General features: G+C 34.7%; 1 protein-coding gene across 2 annotated transcripts; it reads left to right on the top strand.

Annotated features, from left to right (window-relative positions):
* Positions 1-9,581: 9,581 nt before the first annotated feature.
* On the top strand, positions 9,582-19,922 carry LOC124433548 (isoaspartyl peptidase/L-asparaginase-like). 2 transcript variants are annotated; one of them, XM_046983339.1, is made up of 7 exons: positions 9,582-9,687; positions 12,054-12,086; positions 12,165-12,307; positions 14,691-14,838; positions 14,971-15,258; positions 19,122-19,294; positions 19,400-19,922. In XM_046983339.1, the coding sequence occupies exons 2-7, from the start codon at positions 12,071-12,073 to the stop codon at positions 19,592-19,594; spliced, it is 963 nt and encodes a 320-aa protein (XP_046839295.1). In that variant the 5' UTR covers positions 9,582-9,687; positions 12,054-12,070; the 3' UTR covers positions 19,595-19,922. The 2 variants fall into 2 exon arrangements, with proteins under 2 accessions (XP_046839295.1, XP_046839296.1); XM_046983340.1 differs by having other exon boundaries at positions 9,606-9,687; positions 12,189-12,307.
* Positions 19,923-19,931: the final 9 nt, after the last annotated feature.

The raw sequence follows: 19,931 nt of genomic DNA, 5'->3' as shown, positions 1-19,931 counted from the left end.
CTGATAAATCGACATGCCGAAATTTCACACTCAACTAGTCGTGGATTAAAAATTCGAGATGAAAATGCTGTAAATACACCATATTCTTAATTTCATTTAATCATCAAATCCTATTTTACTTTTTGAACATCGACATTTTCATTGACTATGTTTGACTGTTACCCCTCTGACTTCATCTAACCTCATGAGCACTCGTCTCTTCTATTTCCATTAAATTTTCTAAGCCAACTAACGTATGGCACAAAACATATTTCTCTAGCTGTAGTAAACTGCTGTCCTGAACAGCGTTGATCTCGGGAATTTTAAGTGAAACAGTTTGGATTCTTTTTTGGAAATTTTATTTTGAGCAGTAATTTTTTTGATTTTTGTACATTTCAGTAGGAGAATTTAGGTTTAAGAATAGCTTTTTGTGAAAATTTTTCGACTTATAAACGATTGTGCCACACGTTATGAAAATAAACCACGCTGCCAAAGCAGTTAACGTACAACTCAACTCGTACGTAGCTTATAGATACGACCAAAATTTTAATGTAAGAAGCACAATTTTTGTATAGATTGTAGTGACTCATTTTTCTTTCAAAGAGACTGGCAACAAAATACTAGCATTTTTTAGGAGTTTTGAAATATTTTGGGACGTAGGATTTAATTAAATTACAGTTGTTGACATATAACAGCACGGCTCATGCAATGTTTAGCTTTCACTAATCAACGAACCTCATCAACTGCGTTCTGCACATTATCCTTTACAATGGGCTCATTTTCCTCAGCTATCGTGGACTGATGTCTGCTTTCCTATGAATTTTGATGAATGTGATGTGAAACTAGAACACCATCCACAATTATTTTCAAAAATATATAGGCATACTTTTGGATCTGCATGTTGTTCTCCGATTTCTTGCACTGCTTGTGCTTTCAACGTTTCTTTCCCATGTTGTGACTACATACAATAAATAAATATTGAATGAAACAGTTTCATACGCAGCTGCTATGTGAAAGGAAATTTTAAGTTTGGACATAAGAATTAAAATTTGTGAAAATAACAAATAACTGCACAAGAATAAAATTTGCCAATGAACAACAATTTTGTGAGCTAGGGGATATGGAGCCTAGAAAAATCACTTCCTTTATCGGGTTTAAGGAAGAGCTTTTGTAAAATATTTTCGACCAATAAATGATTTTGCCAGACAGTTATGAAGTTAAACTACACTGTTACGGCCCAGTAGTCTTTACTTAAGTCGGGTTTTTTGTCTTCTTGTTCACTTAATTGATAAATTATCTCATTAATCTACAACATGCAGCTTCTAATTTGCAAAGTATACGATACGACAGAGGACAAATGACATATGACGGATGTACATGTTTTAACCTAAAACGTTGTTTCTTAATCGGAGCAAAGCTTCTTGCAAAAATGTTAACAAGTATTAAATCTTCAGAAGAAAGAGTAAAACTTTTAATGGCGTGAAAGTCAAAGTTTTTCCGTAATAAATTAGGAAATTCTTGAATGATGCTGAGATAACATGTGAAAGTGGAGTACATGGGCAATGCAAAGAAGAAGTTTTCTTGCTCCTTCAAATCATTGCTAGGAAATACTATTCTTATGAGATGAATTAGAATTCTACATTTATGTTATAAAAATGTCCTGATTATAACAATCTCGATAATTGATCGGTAAATTTTCCCTGTGCAGCCCCTTCCCCTGCCAGAATAATTGTACTGCTATAGCTGACATATTTCTATTTGCTTAAAACGTCTAAACCTATGTTATATTTGGAACATTGACATATTTCCTTAGCTATCACCATCTGTGATCTAACTGCTTTTAGCAATCAACTTGTCTCATAAAGACTGTCTCTTTCGACCTCATTTGTGTTCGGTAGATAGCTAAATTCCTGAGCTATCAACAATTCGTTATAAATAGCTTCCAAAAAAGCGCAGATGTCCATTTCAGATTCACCCTGAATTAAATGAGAGAATATTATCATTTCTGTTCCGTTAAGTATTATAACACGTTTCATCGCATGTGCGTTGACAAGTTTTATTTGCTCCGAACTATGTTTTATAGCTTGTTCTCTGACTAAGTGTAGAAAGATTTGTTTAAATCTATATCAGCAGTTACAATTCAAACCTTACTTTTTACATGAATCGTTAAAGTCTGAATCCTGGACATTAAGTTCGCTTCTTAACTTTACAAAATCGTCCCTGGGAGATGAAAAATGCCTTTCGGTCTTCAAAATACAAGTACACATTATGAAAAACAGTGAAAAAGAATTATATTAGCGCAGTAAACGTATTGGGTTCAAACAAGACCTATACACAACTATGAACTGTAAATTCATTTCATATTATAAACGTACGTAATAAAATTTTTCACTTATTCCAACTGAGAAGATGTTCAGTAATGCATTCTTCTCGTCCTTAATACGTACAACCATTAATGTGTACATTAGTTCGTGGACTTAATCGACCAAAAAACCTGAGTGGATATGCAGATCAGAAAGTAATACTCACCGGAGGCCGTCATATTTTTAGTAGTCGAGCCAAGTCTTAACAAATACGAATTTATTTGCTCAACTTTATCGCCAGCAGTTGCTGCCGCATAACTTTGCCATCTTCCGCTTCAAATAACCTAAAAAGTGTGAAAAGAATCATCCATTCAAGACAACCCTTTTCAGATTTACGTAACCACGGTTTAGTTACGTGAAATACAGTATTATTACTTCGTCTCATAACATCTTTAATAGAGCATTATCGTCGGCGTATGTGGTATTTAGCTTACGAGTTATTGGGTAAACAGTCATAACCTACGTATGTAACGTACCTGATATGTCCAACTGTGTGATTTCCATGCATTATAGACAGTGCTGGTGCAATATTTCTTAAAGCATTTTGATTTTCTTCCGATGTAACACGTAGAGCCCGCGGCCAATATTTGCATATAATATCTTCCCACATATATTTAACTTTATGTGGTTGTAAAAATTCATATGCAAGTAGTGAGCATAGCCATAGGATTTCCTTTGATATAGTCGTGGCAAGGAACACAGGTTACGCGACATTCATCTGTCAGAATATCGACTTGTATTTGTTCGCAATTGGACAATTCCACCAAATTGCTGGCAGCCTTCACACCAGCATCGCTAACAGCTTCTATCTTGGTTGTTATGGGATTGTGGCTTGATCTTCTTCTAACATCACCATCCATGTTTAATGCCTGTAATCTGACTAAAATTTGGTTGATACCATCTTCAATTCTAGCAATAGGATTGTCTGATACGTCATCAACCTCTTGCGATCCTTGTTCGTCAAAAAAATCTGATACCGTGGATTGTATTTTCCCTGCTGTGTTGCTATCCTTAGTTACCAATACATTTGAAAATATAACATTCGTATTCCAATATAAGAAGTACTGGTCTGAGTGCTGTCATCCTCATTCGCATATACCTCATGACCAGAGAAAATGGACGTGATCGTGGACGTGCATGACGATGACAGATCTGTATTGACTGTATTAACAGTCTCTTCATTTGCAATCTGCTCTTCCCTTTGTTGAATCTTTTTGTTTTAACAATGCTTGAGCCTTCACGTGATTTATTGGCACAATGACTGACATATAATTTCCTTTCTCTCCACTATGTTTTCTTGCCCAATGCCTTTGTTTGTACGACTTGGATCCTCTTATCAACTCTTGTGAACAAAGCAAACATATGTGTGGATCACATTGATCCTTTTTCACCTTCTTGAAATGGATGGTGATGGTCGTTTTCGTCTAAATATGGCACACTCCATTTTTCCTAAATGAAGATATTTAGTATTTCTTTAGAATAATCTTAGAATTCATTCTGAGCAATTTGAAAAATGATGAAAGGACAATGCTCACCTCAGCTGATTGTTGCGATTTTACATTGACAAGTTCGTTTGTCTCATCTTCCTCAATTTCAGAAGTCATTTTCAGAGCACGTTAAAAAGCAGAAGAGGACCGAAATGTGGTTTTAAAAAGCGTGAATGCCTCTTGCTTTTTATATAGTTATTTATTGATAACGTGATTACAAGTTGTCCGTTAGACAACCTAATCCCAAGTCCAAATGTGCTAAGTGCCAACCATGTGCTTATCATATCAAAATAAACCCATCAATAAAGTAAGTCTAACAGTAACTTAATACTACTTTCTACAGTGGGGACACCGACTTTATGAAATTGTAGCCAGTGGCGACGCCAGCGGTCATGCAGGTCATGCAACAATGCATGACTAAAAGTTTTCCCAAAAATGTTTAAAATTGAACGTAAAATTGTTTGAAAAATAATTTCACATTAAGTTTTAAACATCTATACGCATATACTTTTTATTTTTTAGGCGAAATAATCCTAATCTAAGGCTTGTTTCAAAACGTCGAACTTTACATGCGCCGAACGCATTTCAGGCAATGAAAAATGAGACAAATTCATCATTATCTTTTGTTTTTAATGCATTCGGCACTTGTAAAGTTTGTCGTTTGAAACTAGCCTAACACCACATTCTAACAACGCATTCATATTTCATAGCGCGTGGATCTTATAATGAATACTATAAATACTGCTCTGTGAAATAATAAAATCACTTAAATCAGTTCGTTCATTTAAGTTCATTCATGTTATTCATGACGAATAACACGAACTCAACATGGGGACGCATGCTGACGCCTGATGCATTTGCTTTGCTATATTTTGAGGAAAAAAGAGGATTTTTCAAAGTATGCGCCAACCACGGTCCGCGAACGATAATTTAATTGACAGTTCTGTGCAGCCGTGGGCGAAATTTGAGATATTCACATCCAATTCAAACGGAAGTTATGCGTTGAGAAATGACATTTTTATAAAGAGTAACTTCCAATATTTTAATAGCAACAAAGGCTTACAAAGCAAGATTCAGTCTCTTGCAATATCACACACTGTATCATCAATATTCCTTAAATTACTATTTTTCCTTTCAAAGATTTTGCGACGTACAACATGTTTGACGCAACAAAACACTGAAAACAGCCTGTGTACAACGAGATTAGCGATACTTCGTATATTAATTTAATAATATTATGCTTTGATTGTCATATGCGCACCAGTGCACCATAAAATTTATTTTGCACACCAGCACACCAGTTATTTCATAGTGCGCACCGGAGATCTCGTTGAAAAACGACATACTTTCCAGCCTGGTTTCTACAGCACACACCTCTTTGTGTATTTATATTTCACGAAGTGCTTTGCTTGGCTTATGAATAATCCGTTCGCCACCTTCGCTTCTTTGAAGAACTATATCTCTACTGGCATTTTTCTTCTTAATAGTTTTATACCACGAACACCTTGATTTGTAATAGCATTAATATTGCTTATTGCAGACAGCAGCTGCTCATCAATCGTTGGTTTACTCGGCCTACTGCGTTTATGAGACATGTGTTTGCATAAATAAGAGGTGAAACCCCGATGTGTTTAATATTTCATACAAAATACTGATACAGCCATACAGGGTAATGTAGAATATCTTCGCTCCTATAACAAAACAAAATGGCGCTCGCTAAGTTTTTTGGTTTTTTAATTTCGGCAACTGGCAAAGGAACCACTCAAGTCACCAGGCCTGTTGTTTGAATGGACGTTTCTCAAATTGACTTATAGAGTATTTTCACAATTAGCGCATAGAGTTAATTTAAGGAAGAGACTGGGTTGTGTATGTCTGTCGTATGTACTTGTATGTACTCGTGTCTACTAGTATGTACTCTTGTGGCGTTTTAGTCACGATCATCTCCCACTAATTTATCACGACATTGAGTTTTGTTTGAGATCATACACACATTTTTTTGTCACGTATACAAGACCATTGCACATAATTTAATTGGAAGTTAAGTAATCTGGAGCAAAATATGGGTGAATTTCAGTTAAGCTGCAATGTAGATTGAAATTATCCGTTTCTTTTCAATGTTAGCTACATTGCCACGACATCTATATTATAGGTATATGAATGAGACATGCAAAGCGTTCAGAAAATTTAACATACATTTTCTGCACGATTAGTATGAACAATTTAAAAAATGTTCATCCTTAACATAATATTTCTGAATTGATGAAAAGAATAATCTTAAGATGCATTTTAAGATGCACACTTTTTTGTGTTTTGCTTGCTTCCGCACACGAGATATTCACCTTAAGTATATGATTTTATATATCAAGAAAATGGCATTAGCTACAAATAGACAATGAGGCCGAAAGCTAATCGCATATTGATCATTCCTAAATTTACTATTAAATTCTAGAGGCAGTTTGATTTTGCTTATTGCTATATAAGAGTAACTATAAACAAATACATCGAAATCTACATAAATCTTTGTGAAGGTTTACTTAAAACGAAGAGTTAATTCCTCGTGTGTAGCATGCATATGACAATTTTTTTTAATAGACATGCTCTCTTTACTTTGGTAATGTTAAACTATTTACGAGATGATGAAGATGCTGGATTTGTGGCCATTCACTTTTGCTCACGAAAACTAATTGCGTTAAAGCGACACTACACAAGAAGTCTTTTTTCTGCAACTGATTTGCACATATTACCAAGGAAACTATCTATCACATAGTTTTAAAATTATGTCTGTCTGTATTCGCTTCGGGGCGTATGACTCAAAACAATTTCTCTTATATTTCTCGCACGCAATAAATATATTTCTCTACTCTTTACACTCTCGAGTGGTAATTTCACAAAGTTTGGTGAATTAATTCACTTTGACACAACTTGTCGCTTGCTGAACATTATGCGGGCTAAATAAGAGCTTCGAAATGTTTTTATCAATCTGAATGTTTCGATTTTAATGGAGGTTTTATAATGTTTTAGAAAGCAATTTTAAAAATGTCTAGAAATGGGAATATAACTATGGACTTTTACGATCTCGAAAGGACGAAAGTGCTGTTTAGTTTGTCGTTGAGGGACTGCTTGAGACCATTTGACGAGTTCATGTGTGTTCTTTCATTGCTATAGAATGAAGTTGGATTTGTTTTTAATAAGCATCGTATTGTTATATTCATTTTGCCATATTCAGTTTTTTTATTGATCTCCGCAATCGTGGGCCATTAAATAGCAAAAGTAAATCGTTTTTGTGCTAATGTTGCTTGAAAATTGCATCTACATGCATGAAATTCATAAACTCATTGTAGCAACACATTCAGACTATAAAGAACTGTTTGAAAATTATGAGTTTTATTGAAAATGTGTAAACACAATCTTTTCTATTTTAATTTGATACACATAGTTATACTACCATTTCTGGGGCTGGTAAATAGGAGCACTGGCGGATCTAGGGTAAGTCAGAACACATTATAGCACCTCATTTTGAATCTAAAATTTACATTAAATCTGCTGGTTAAAAAATTCAAAAGAATATTTTGAAGGTAAAATCTTACTAATATGATCGTTTATAAAGTATTTTGAATTGTAAAAAATACCATGACCAGACGACAATTTTAAAAAAATATATAAAGCCAATTCCGAAAAAGCAAGACATCTTGAGATTCTAAAATATGCATCAAAACAAGACGAGACGTGAACTGCAAATTTTCGACTTTATTTCAAAGTCATCCTCAGACAGAATGATATTTAAAACCATACATACACATATATATTTACAACGCATGAAATAACTAAACGGAAGTAAGCAATAAATTGTCGGCTGGTCATGGTTTTTGGTCTAAACTCGGAAACACAGACTCTGATTTACACAAACTATGCATACGCTATCAAATACCACAACGACGTTATGAAAAAGCTCTACCTGATTTGAAATTCTTAATCAATTATAAGAATAATCAAGTCCACCCTAAAGTTGTAAGAAGGAAGAACATCACGCACATCACCAACAAAAATAATACGCATCAATAAAGCTACTTTTTTTAAAAGCATTAGGCGCAGGCTGTCTATCTTCCAAAATAGCCTGTTACGTTACAAACGACATATACAAATTTTCTATTCTGAAACCATTGCGCGAGAACAATTCAAGAATGCTAAAATTTCAGTTGGCGTAATTGGTAACCTGATTCATTTTCCCCTTTCTATTTGAAAACATGCGAGGATTTGTCAAAACGCATTACTTAATCACTAACTGCGCCATTTTCTCTCATTCAAGACGACGCAAAACCTAGAAATGTATAGCTTGTATTGTTTTATGGAATATGTATTGTTTTAGCTTGTTATTATCTAACAAATTATTGTAATTTGCATAATTGTCTCAAACAAAATGAAGATAAAACCCAAAATAGATGAAAGTTGAAAGCCGAGCATTAAGATCTTTAATTAAAGAAAATTGCGCAGTAGATTATAATACACCGCCATTCCATAAATTCCAACTCAGTAAAACTTGACTAATATATGTTATCTCCCACTAATTTATCACGACATTGAGTTTTGTTTGAGATCATAAACACATTTTTTTATCACGTAAACAAGATCATTGCACACAAGTTAACCAGAAATTAAGTAATCTGGAGCAAATTGTAAGTGAATTTCAGTTGAGCTGCAATGTAGATTATATTTATCTGTTTCTTTTCAATGTTAGCTACATTGCCACGAAATCTATATTATAGGTATATGAATGAGACATGCAAGGCGTTCAAAAAACTTAACATGCAATTTCTGCATGGTTAGTACGAACAATTTAAAAATTTTTAATCCTTAACACAATATTTCTGAATTGATGAAAAGAATAATTTTAAGACGCATTTTAAGATGCAAACTTTTTTGTGTTTTGCATGCTTCGGCACACGAGAATTTCACATAAAATATATGAACTTATATATCAAGAAAATGGCATTAGCTACAAACAGACAATCAGGTCGAAAGCTAATCGCATATTGATCATTCCTAAGTTTACTATTAAATTCTAGAGGCAGTTTAATGTTGCTTATTGCTATGTAATAGTAACTATAAACAAATACGTCGAAATGTACATAAATCTTTGTGAAGGTTTACTTTTCAGTGAACTTAACTGACTGGCGTTAAACGGTAATTACTGAAATAGCTCTGAAGATTGTAAATGCCTACTTTATAGCACTAAGTTAGAGACTATGAGAACAATTTTGTTTGATTTACAAGCATTCTTCTGGTACAATCTAGAAAATAATTACAATAGAGTTTTCGATTGAGAAAACATACAAAAGAAACAAGTAAATTGCAAATTCTGAAATAAAGCAGTCCAGTTGCAATGTAAGACCACAACAACCACTAAAATTAACATCATTGATACTTATACTTGACACTTACATCATGTTTCCTAGCTCACTGATAAAAGGATCATAATTATCAAAACTATGAATATGAACTTTAAGATGCATTCCAAGGGGAGTTTTTTTGTGTTTCCTGTTTGGTAAGTTGAATAAGTTTTATTTGTACTCAAGATTTCGAAAGATGACAAACCCTTCAGACGAAAGAATAATTGAAAAGCCTGTGGTGAATATAATTGCAAACAATTTTATTAATTTTTACAACCAATGTAAAAATGAATATGTTGGAATTTGCATGAATTTTTCATGTAGCTATTATTTTCATTGTCTCACTCACTATTATAAATTCATAAAGGAGTTATGTATATTCTGCACCGTAAACTAAATTTTCATTTTTAGTCTAACTGCGTTTAGGAAAACATTGTCGTTGATGGTAACTTTCATGGTGCTTACTTAAAGGTATGAATTTGAACATACAAAGCGTAAATATAGCTTTCAAATAAAAGCATTTTAAACAAGTGCTTGGGTGTTAATTTACAATTGGTGTCAAAATTCTTGAAGAAAAACGCACATTTTCGCTGTTCTATAGTTGTTGTGGATTAAAAATAATGTCAGTTATCGAATATAATTTACTGATATTATTGCTTTGTTTTGCTGTTGCTAAATTTCTTTCACAATTACATGACCTTTGTATTTTTTTTTCACCTTTTTCTCACAAAGCCGTATGTATATATATATACATATATTTACATTTATTCATATTCTATAAGGAAAATATGCAAGATAGCTCTTACCCATCCTTCAGCAACCAACGTGTACCGGAAAAAAGCGAAGCATGAATTAAAGCACATCTATAAATACCAGCAATGAACTCAGCACTGGGACGAAAATTGCGCCAAATGATTGTTAAAATTTAACGCAGAGCTGAGTTATTAAAGCGTATCTTGTCTGATTGTTGTCGCTAAGACATTATTTTTTTGTTCTGAATTTCGCGTGTTTATTAGATTATATTCCCGTTAATTTCTGTTCGGCTTGGAGATGAGATATTCCATGTAAACACAATAAGTTTTAAACCACTTAACGGGCCTCAGTTCAGCCCAGAGTTGAAAATGCTTAATATATAGTAAGACTAAATCAGCCCCTAAAACGTTTAAAATAAGTAAGTGGAGTATACTGATCAGCATCCTCTGTAGGTAAAACATCATCCATCTCCCTTAAACACCGAATCTGTGACTTGTAGCTTACAACTACGCCAACGGTAGACCCCTACTTTTTCAAATTGTCTTTTTCTGCAGATCTTTGGTTTCTCAGAGTGGCATTATTGCTTCTTTGGTTGTCAGTTCCGGTATGTTCATCGGATTGATTTTCCAAAGTGCTACAACTAGGTCTGTCTCTTTTACCTTGAAAGTTGACGTTGCCTTGTTCTCCTGTCAATACGGACAATGAATGTAACAGTTGGCAATATTACATGTATAATTCAAAACTGATGATACACTAACCATAAATTCATTACTATTTCAAATGAAAACAATGTTTAGATAAGATGTTTATATCTCCAGAAATATGTCTTTATGATGCTTCATGAAGAGTATGATACTTTGTTCACTCAACCGATCAATCGAACGCGTGTTTACATGTTTAGAAACAGGCAATATTCTACAACTGTAGTTTTGTTTCAACTATTTTCTTTATAACATTTTGATAGGATCTTATTGCACATGATTCTGTGCGACTGCGATTAAATTATGTTTAATCTTTGAACGCGGAGTCATCGCAAAGAGCAAACGTTTAATTGTATTCTTGGTTAAACTCGCACAATGCGTATAAATTCTTTGTGATTTTGGACGTTCTGTTAAATCCACGCCGATTTTTATGTAATCACAAAAGCTCGAAAGAAATTAAATACACGTTTACATAACATTTCCCTCACTGGAGCACTGTGACCATAGAGAGTGCAAGATAAGCAATATCAATCGATCGAACTGACTTAATAAAGCAATACGGCAGGGTGAACCCATTTCATGTGTTTTTCGCTAAACGAGATATGTATAATTGATGCCAGTGATCACTCAATTTTACTATCTACTGTATTACGTTGTTTATGCCTCATATCTATTCGAATTCCTTAAGTTTAAAATCAAACAGAAACTTACAGAAGTTCCGAAAGGTTTTATAATGTTGTGATTGTACGCTCGCCTTCATTCCGTAAATCCCCCCCCGGAATTGTTAACAGACAGACAGACGCAAATCAAGATTTCACCAGTATATAGGTAGGGGGGGGGATGGGTCGAGTCATGTCAAGAATAGTGTGCTGCTACGCTCATGCGTGGCAGCAATAAAAAACACGTTCTTCTTCACGTGTGTGTAGCAGCCAATTGTATTAATAAAGTTTGAATTTGGATTACTCGTTAATGAAGTACACGACTTCCCATGCAGTAAAAAGATATTAATTATATATTTTTTCACAGCTTGTTTAATTCTTGCATACAGTGTATGTTCCAGGAACTGGTTAATTTTTGTTTTCTTTCAATCGTACATGACCCCATTGAATTGGCGTTGTCAAGTTTAAATCATCACTGAGTCATAAAATTTTCACTGATTGAGTAATTTACACAACTAAAAACTCGCTAACGTTCTCAGAACTATTGCATAATTCGTACTTCGTGGATAATCTTGAATGCTAATGAGCTTGGACTTATGCGAGATCAGACAATTTTTCAAGCATATATAATTTACCTAAAGACAATTTCATTGATTAACACGAAGTTGACTATTTTTCTGACAAATTTACTATTATGTAGAGTCATTTTTATTGTATTTCACAGGTTCTTTGTAGAAAAGAATGGCTGAATTTTCAGGTAAATTGTTCATTTTCACGTAGCTTTATTAAACAAGAATGACTAACAGTGATCGTAAATTGAATGGTTTCTATTAAGATGAATCTCAAAAAAATATTGCAGGGAGAATAGCTGTGCAAATTAGCCCATCGTATTATGTTGTTGTGGGTAATAAGAGTTTGGAAATGCTGACTGATGCACTTACTGAAGCTTGTCGAAGTGGATTTCATGTTCTCAGTAAGGTGTGTACAAATTTCTCTTTTAAAGTTTCAGGTAATACACAACAAGCTGTTCTTTTTAGAGCCTTTTAAACTCGTGACAAAGAGCACTTAAATTAAACTAATGAAGACAACTTTGAAGGGGTTTTTGCAGGGCCGGATTAATAATGCGTGAGGCCTGTGGCACATTTTCAGCGTGAGGCTCCCCAACCTTCCCACACGTTATAAAGTACTTTTAGTTCAGAGATAGAAAATTATTAAGTAAATGAAGGTATGATCTTCGCACTTTTGCTGGACAGTTTAAGTAATTGTCTCATGAACCTGAAAAATTCAGTTGACTCAACGGGACTCGAACCTATGCGATGCCGGTGCAGTGCTCTAGCCAACTGAGCTATGAAGTCACGCAATAGAGAGCGGTCAATTTGTTGGGCTCGTGTTTTCCCGTGAAAGGAATGTCATATGCAAGAATGTTATATGCAGTGCGGTTGACCGCTCTCCACTGTGTGACTTCATAGCTCAGTTGGTTAGAGCACTGCACCGGCATCGCAGAGGTCATGGGTTCGAATCCCGTTGAGTTACCTGAATTTTTCAGGTTCATGAGACAATTGCTTAAATTGTCCAGCAAATGTGCGAAGATCATATCTTCATTTAATTTCAAACACCGCACTGCATATAACATTTTTTCATACAAAATTATTAACTAACTTTTTTATTATATCTTCAGAAACCCAAATGCATTTGCAGCTAAATTTAGTATATTTGGTGAAAAATCTCAATGTTGGTATAAAAATATACATTCCATATCCGAGAAACATACCAAAATGTAAACATTTATCATTATAAGTGCTTAAAATAGATAAAAAGTGTCTTACTCATACTGTAAAGGTCAAACTTGCATTGGCTCTGTATTGGAGATTTGCGTCTAAAATTTAGTCTATATTTGATGCCGGATTTAATCCAAAAATAACCGGTAAACGTTATGCCTACGTGACTTCTTCATTGCAAAATCGTTTATTAGTGATGAAATGGAAAGTTTTCGCATGTGTGGACTCCATGCTGACGAGTGCGAGGTTGTTCAATCGCTCCTGACGATGCTAGCTCTAATTTCGCTTTTAAGAAGCTTTAGTTTTGAGAATGACCTTTCTCCCGAACAGTTCAAGATCATCAAGCGTAGATAAGTCCTAAATGCGATCACAAGATTAGAAAATACTGCCTCCAGATTGTTGGCAACAATTAGACGGTAGGATCGCAATTCCATTGATTTCACGAACTGAAAGCCATCATCGTCATTCTGTCCGATCATAGACACTGACTCAATTTCTTTACTGTCAAATTCATCAGAGCAAAGAAATGGCAGGGATCATTTGAGAATCAGTTTTTGAAATGATTCTTTAACAAAGTCAGTGTTCAAAAACTTGAAAATTTCAATAGCTCGTCTACCATGCTGACTTCCAGATCGTCAGGGTATGCATTTTGCAGATTAACGCACAATTGGTTAACTGCTCGTCAGGCAAGTCGTTGAGCGTTCGTAAGAAACCAAATTTGACAGCAATTACTGAATATGCACCTATTCGTTTCTCCAATTCGTTTGCGATGCTGTCTACGATTACCAAAAATGTTCCCGTACGAACTCTGTCAAATGGAGTTTGCAGCCTTTTTCAGATTCTGCTTCTGGATCATCGTAACGGCGATAACGTTAACGTACTCGTCGGAATTCGTCTTTATAATGATAGCTTTTACTCAGCAGTTTTCCTTTTCTTTCGAATTCATCGAACTTGGTGCGTATTTTTCTAATAAAAATTACAAGGGACTCGTATATTGCATCCGATGAATTCAGATCTTGTACGGCAGATCTTGTTTGGCGATATTTAATGTTCATTCAAATGCAGTTTTCAAAAGCTCTTTGTCGACGAACAGTGACAGTGTGACTCTTAAAAGTTACTTTGAACAGCATTAAATAAGAACTCAGCGCATCAGCTCAGTGGTATCATATTACAAGCATGAGATTATGAATATTTTCCTTGGTCAACTGGCAAGCCTAGCGGCCCTTAATGCGTCAGGTCTCCATATTCGCAAGGACCTTTAATATAGGAGGCGTCCGAAGACGCAAAACCCTAAATTAGACGTTACCCAGGAGAAAATGGGTATGCTTTTGTAAAGGCGTAGTACAGCGAAGCGCCAGGCCTTCATAAGCATGAGGCCTGTGGCATATGCCGCATCTGACACGTGGTTAATCTGGCCATGGGTTTTGTAAATTAAAACTTGTTAAATAAGCCAACATAAAACAACCATTGTCAATTTCCGTTTCCAATGCATTGCTTTTGCAGAATATGCGACAGGCAGAGATGCGTTGATTATATATATTTTTAAGCAAACATCAAATGCAAGTTTTTCTTTCAACCTGCAGGGTGGCACCGCCGTGGATGCTGTTGAGAAAACTATAAGCTATCTTGAAGATTTAAACTATTTTAATTGTGGTTTTGGATCATTGTTAAATAATGACGAGGAGATTGAATGTGATGCAATGATAATGGATGGAACTACATTGAACACAGGTAATTATTAGTTTTATGTTACACACACATGCGCAATGTAATCTGTTTTTTATTCCTCAAGTGAATTGTTTTCCACAGTTGATTGATCATATCAAAATTTTACATTGACTTTAATTTTTTAAATTTTAACAGGTGCAGTTATGGCAGCTGATTGTTTAAAAAATCCTGTCCAACTTGCTCGAAAAATAATGGAGAAAACCATTCATACCGCAATAGCAGGAGCTGGAGTTGAGAAAGTTGCTAAAACACTTGACCATCCAACCTTCACAAATGATGAGCTGAAGCATCCTGAAACAGCAGCCTTCAAACTTAAGTATGAAGAATTACCAGACTTTCTCAAGAAACACTTAGGTGTGTGGGATTCAGTCTCGGCTGTTGCAATGGACAAACATGGACATTTTGCATGTGCCAGTTCTACAGGTGAATGGTTTGTATTATGATTGAAACTACTATTCTACGATTTCAAAAAAGTGGTATGTTATTCATCGCCTAATAAAGTATTACATATAATCACATTGACATATGAAGCAATCCTATTGGCCAAAAGCATGATTTTAAAAACGACTGATGCACGTTACTACTTCAAATAAATTGGCTTTACCTTTAAGTAAAAAATACTATCAAAAAGAGGCAATTATGTTTAAGGCATAGCTTATTTTGATTTTTCTTGATCTTCATTGAATATATCCAACAACAGCATTCTTCGTGGATCTTTAAGTGCAAATTTATGAACAATTAAGTCAATGTTAACTTTTCTTTCACGATGTACATTTAAAAGTGGTAACGATTTTAACCGTTCATCTTAGAGGCGGATCTAGGATTTTTCAAACATCAGTCATAAAACGTCGGAGGCGCTGGGGGGTCTGAGGCATTCTCCCCTGAGAAAGTTTGAATTTCAGAGCCTTGGAAATGCCATTTTCAGCATTTTTGATCAATATTTTGTGGGCATCGTTTTTGCGTAAAAACAACACATTTTGCCTATGTTTTTTTCAAAAAAAATTTAAGCGAACAATACTTGAATGTTTTGCCAAATATTTAGGCTCATTATCATGTCAAATATATGGCTCATTAGCATGTCTAGGAACATAAAATATATTTTAAATAATGCTATTCCAAAAAGGATATTGTCTTTAAAACTTTCTACCAAGTTGTCAGGCATAGACCCCCTAGAGACCCCTAAACAAACTTCTATGTAATGAAAAACAATGACCAGCCGATAATTTAAAGAAGTATAATATAAAACAAATTCCAAAGAAGCAAGACAACTTGAGATTGCAAAATATGAATCAAAACAAGACGAGAAGTAAACTGTAAATTTTCGACTTTATTTCAAAGTCATCCTCAGACAGAATCAGATAGTATTCTGACAATGAAATCCAAACGATTACTGAACGAAAATTTTATGATATTTTATGAATCCATTAACATAGACAAAAGGAAAGTCGTACGTTTCACCCAGTTTCCAAAAATTACACAAAAGATCATATTTATCAGCATCAGAAAGTTTATTGCCACGGTTGACAAAGTTATATGTATCATTAGAATGAACATTCCTCTTTTCACTGTTGTTTGTGGACTCAGGTTGGTTAGCTGTTGCGTTTCCCGAAGACAGATCTTCCACTTTAATGTTGATATTTACTGGATACTCTGTCTGATCGTGCGGTGTTACCGAATTTGATGATTTTTCCGTACCACAAGTGCTACTTCTTTTCTTGGAGAGCAAAAAATCCAAATTAGTTTGCTGTTGCTGCTGCTTAGGACTTGATTTCACATATAATGCAGGAGACTTTGCAACTGCTGTATTTGAAACATTATTTCATGTCAATTTCTTTCTGAGTCGAATAGTTTATTTGAAAATACAAATAAAAATCGACATGCCTAACAGGAATCTTTAAATTTGATCTTTTGACTTCACAATTTGAAAGTTGCAGTTTCGAAAAGTCACGAATCAGGTATTCTCGGTGAAAATGATTCGTACATTGCTCTTGAAGCAATTTTAACGCTTCAACTATTTCACTTGATTTTGCTTCGTGGCAAAATATCTCTTCGATTTTCTCCAAAACTGTGGCCATATGCCCCTATGCTACTTGTAAAAGACGTTTATCGACGCATAAGCCGAAAAATTACATTTTCTTTACATTAATCGTACAGCTTATGAAGTTTTTTTTGCGTATAGATTCAGATTTCGCAATAATTCAGGGGAAACTCTTGCTCACTGTTGCCAAACTATTGTCATCTGACAAAAATAGCGACTTTTGATTCACTGGCAGCACTGGCCTGTTCCCACCATGCTAAATTTAGCAACAAAAAGGCTGCTGACTGTTGCCCAAAAATCGTGTGTGCAGATCTACGAGCTCCTTCCGAAACCTAAAAAGATGTTCGGTATACACTCGCGCAAACCTCATGAACTAATTAACCTATGCGGTTCTTCCCTACAGCTAACACAAAAAATATATTATTTACATGTACTTACAGTCGTATTAAATTTTTTCTTTGTTTAAGTCATTCTGGGGATGTATATCAAAATATATTTAAAATGCCAGAAATATAATTACTGCAGCTTTGAGCTGAGTGATAGTAGCATACAGCTTAATATGTAACGCCAAGTGTGACTGTTGCCAAGGCAAGTTTGACAACACACTGGATCCGCCCTCTGCATCAGATCTAAAACTTTGTGTATCTATTACAAAGTAGTCATCGGGAAAATGTAATCTATTGGTCAATTTCAGAAATTCTCCTTCTTTTTCTTCTACACAGCTCTAATCTCCGAAAGTCCTAAGAATGCCTGCTTAAATTCCATTCTTTCATGATTTCCTTGTAATGTTAATCTTTTTTCATTTAAATGTTCTAAGTCACAATCTACCCATCTTTTCCTTGATCTGCCTCATCCTCTTGTTTCCCCATTATCTTTAGTTCCATGACATTCCGCAATGATTTCTCCATGGGTCTTCTTATTTCATGTCTATAACATCTTAACCTTGCTTCTTTTCTCTTTTTAATAATGGTTAGCAGACAAAATCTTCTTATAATGTTGTTATTTTTTATTTGTCTTTCGATGATACTCCAACAATCATCAATGCATTCGCATCTCAGTTCTTTCCATCAAATTGTCCTTTCTTTCCCTAATTTACCTGTATTCAACCCCATGCAACAGCCCCTCGTGTTAACTGTTCTGTAAATTTTACACTTTGGTTTAATGGAAGGTTTTCATCACAAATAATTGTTTTAATTTCTCTCCATGTCCCCCCTTCATTTTCTGCTTTCCATGATCCTCCCTCAGCTTCTTTGACTAAGTCCAGGTATTTAAAGTACTCAACTTGAAGTAGCTCCCTTCATCTAGAATTTCCAACTTTTCAGTATGCATTTTCAGACTTTGTTCCAATCAAGGCTATATTATCAGTAAAAAAACAACCAGAAAGTGCCTAGTTCGGAAAATTGATGGACATTCACTTTATCTCAAACCGTCCGAATCACCAAAGGGCTTTGTTTCTAGACACCTCTCATACATTGCTTTAGAGTGTAGAAAACACAAGATTTTGTAGCCTTTTATTCCATCACGTTTGCTAGCGCCTGAATCAATTTTATTTCTCTGAAATTTTAGATTTGGAACGGGTCTACTTTATCTATAAGAATTCTGTTTAGATATCTCATAGTCCATGCCCCCAAAATCAGTTCCATGATTTTTTAAGCAACATTGTAGCCATTTAATTCCTTCAATATCTTGTCCCTCAAATTGTTCCGTAGCGATTCAAGTGGGTCCAGTTACTTTATGACAATTTTTAAACTCTTAACTACATCCTTCAATTCCTCCTTAAAAATTCTCTCTTTCATCCCGTCACATGTGTTACACGTGTTTCAGTTTATTTCTATGTATAGCTATTTTCTATATCTTATTCTCCCATTCTTCCGTTTCCAGGATTTCATATCACAATTTTCAGGTTCCTTCTTTGGCTCTTGCCACAACTTGTTTTGCCTCTTTCTTCCACTTCCTGTACACCTAGACCATCGCTCAAACCTTTGTACGCTTTCTCTATTTCCTTTATCGCAGTCTGATCCTCATCCATTACCACATCGCTTATTTCCAAAAACAGTTTTATTTTGATTTGCACATACTACTACTGCAGATTCATGCAACACTTCCCACATTGAACCTAACATCTCATTTCCAGTTTGCTCTTTCCACTTTTTCTTCCTGTATCGCTAATTCACAGACACAAAAATAAAAATATTTCGCGTAAGACAATGCAAGCAGCTTTTATGCTAATTTTGTTTCAATTCATCAGGTGGCCTACCAGGAAGACTGAAAGGTAGACTTAGCGAAGCCTGTACGGTTGGTTGTGGTGGATACGCTAATGAATATGGCGCAGCAACGGCTGGTGGATATGGAGAGGCAGTAAGAAAAATGACATTAGCAAGACAAGTAGTGTTCAACATGGAGTCGGGACAAGATGCTCAGGTAAGCACAAGCTATATAAATTCAAACTCAATGCAGGGATATTTTACGATGCCTGCATGTCCGAAAAGAATGAAATAATCTTGAAACTCATTTTGTACTATACAGAACTCTGTTAAGAACGCAGTGGAAAAAATGAAGGAGCGCTTACCAAAGAGTGGTTTTGGTTCTGCCATTGCAATCGATCGATATGGTAATATTAGCATTCATAGTACAACATCCATAATTTGGTCAACAATTGCAGGGGAAGAAGAATTGTGTGGTGCAAGAATAAAGCCAAAAAGAAATCAACAGCACGCCTGAATAGAAGAAAGGCAATTTTCCAGGAGCCAATGCATTTCATGATATATTTTCAGTTTGTAGTCTGTAGCATTCTTATACCATCACTTCGTAACCACGATAAACTCAAAATTTATCAAAAGCATTTGAAATAAAAAAAGGATTGTCTTATTTGCAGAGAAAATCTTAAAATTTCCACGAAATTTATCGAACTTCTTAAAAAACTTGCCATGTTAAAACTTTGTTTAAGAATAATTGCACATTAGTATTAACTAGTCGTACTAAATTCAATTGTTCAATAAATAATTCTAACACAAAAAAACAATAAATTTATCTTCACCACAGAAAAAAATAGCATTTA

This window comes from Xenia sp. Carnegie-2017, unplaced genomic scaffold, assembly GCF_021976095.1.
Source record: "Xenia sp. Carnegie-2017 unplaced genomic scaffold, XeniaSp_v1 HiC_scaffold_13, whole genome shotgun sequence".
NCBI classification, from domain to species: Eukaryota; Metazoa; Cnidaria; class Anthozoa; order Malacalcyonacea; family Xeniidae; genus Xenia; species Xenia sp. Carnegie-2017.
Note: the sequence above shows the minus strand (reverse complement) of the source record. Positions and strands in the feature narration are given on the sequence as shown.

Bases quoted from the DNA above. Each gene is read 5' to 3' on its own strand.
- LOC124433548 (XM_046983339.1), top strand. The intron at 12,308-14,690 runs GTGTGTACAAAT...TTCAACCTGCAG, and splicing joins GATTTCATGTTCTCAGTAAG to GGTGGCACCGCCGTGGATGC. The intron at 15,259-19,121 runs GTGAATGGTTTG...TCAATTCATCAG, and splicing joins TGCATGTGCCAGTTCTACAG to GTGGCCTACCAGGAAGACTG.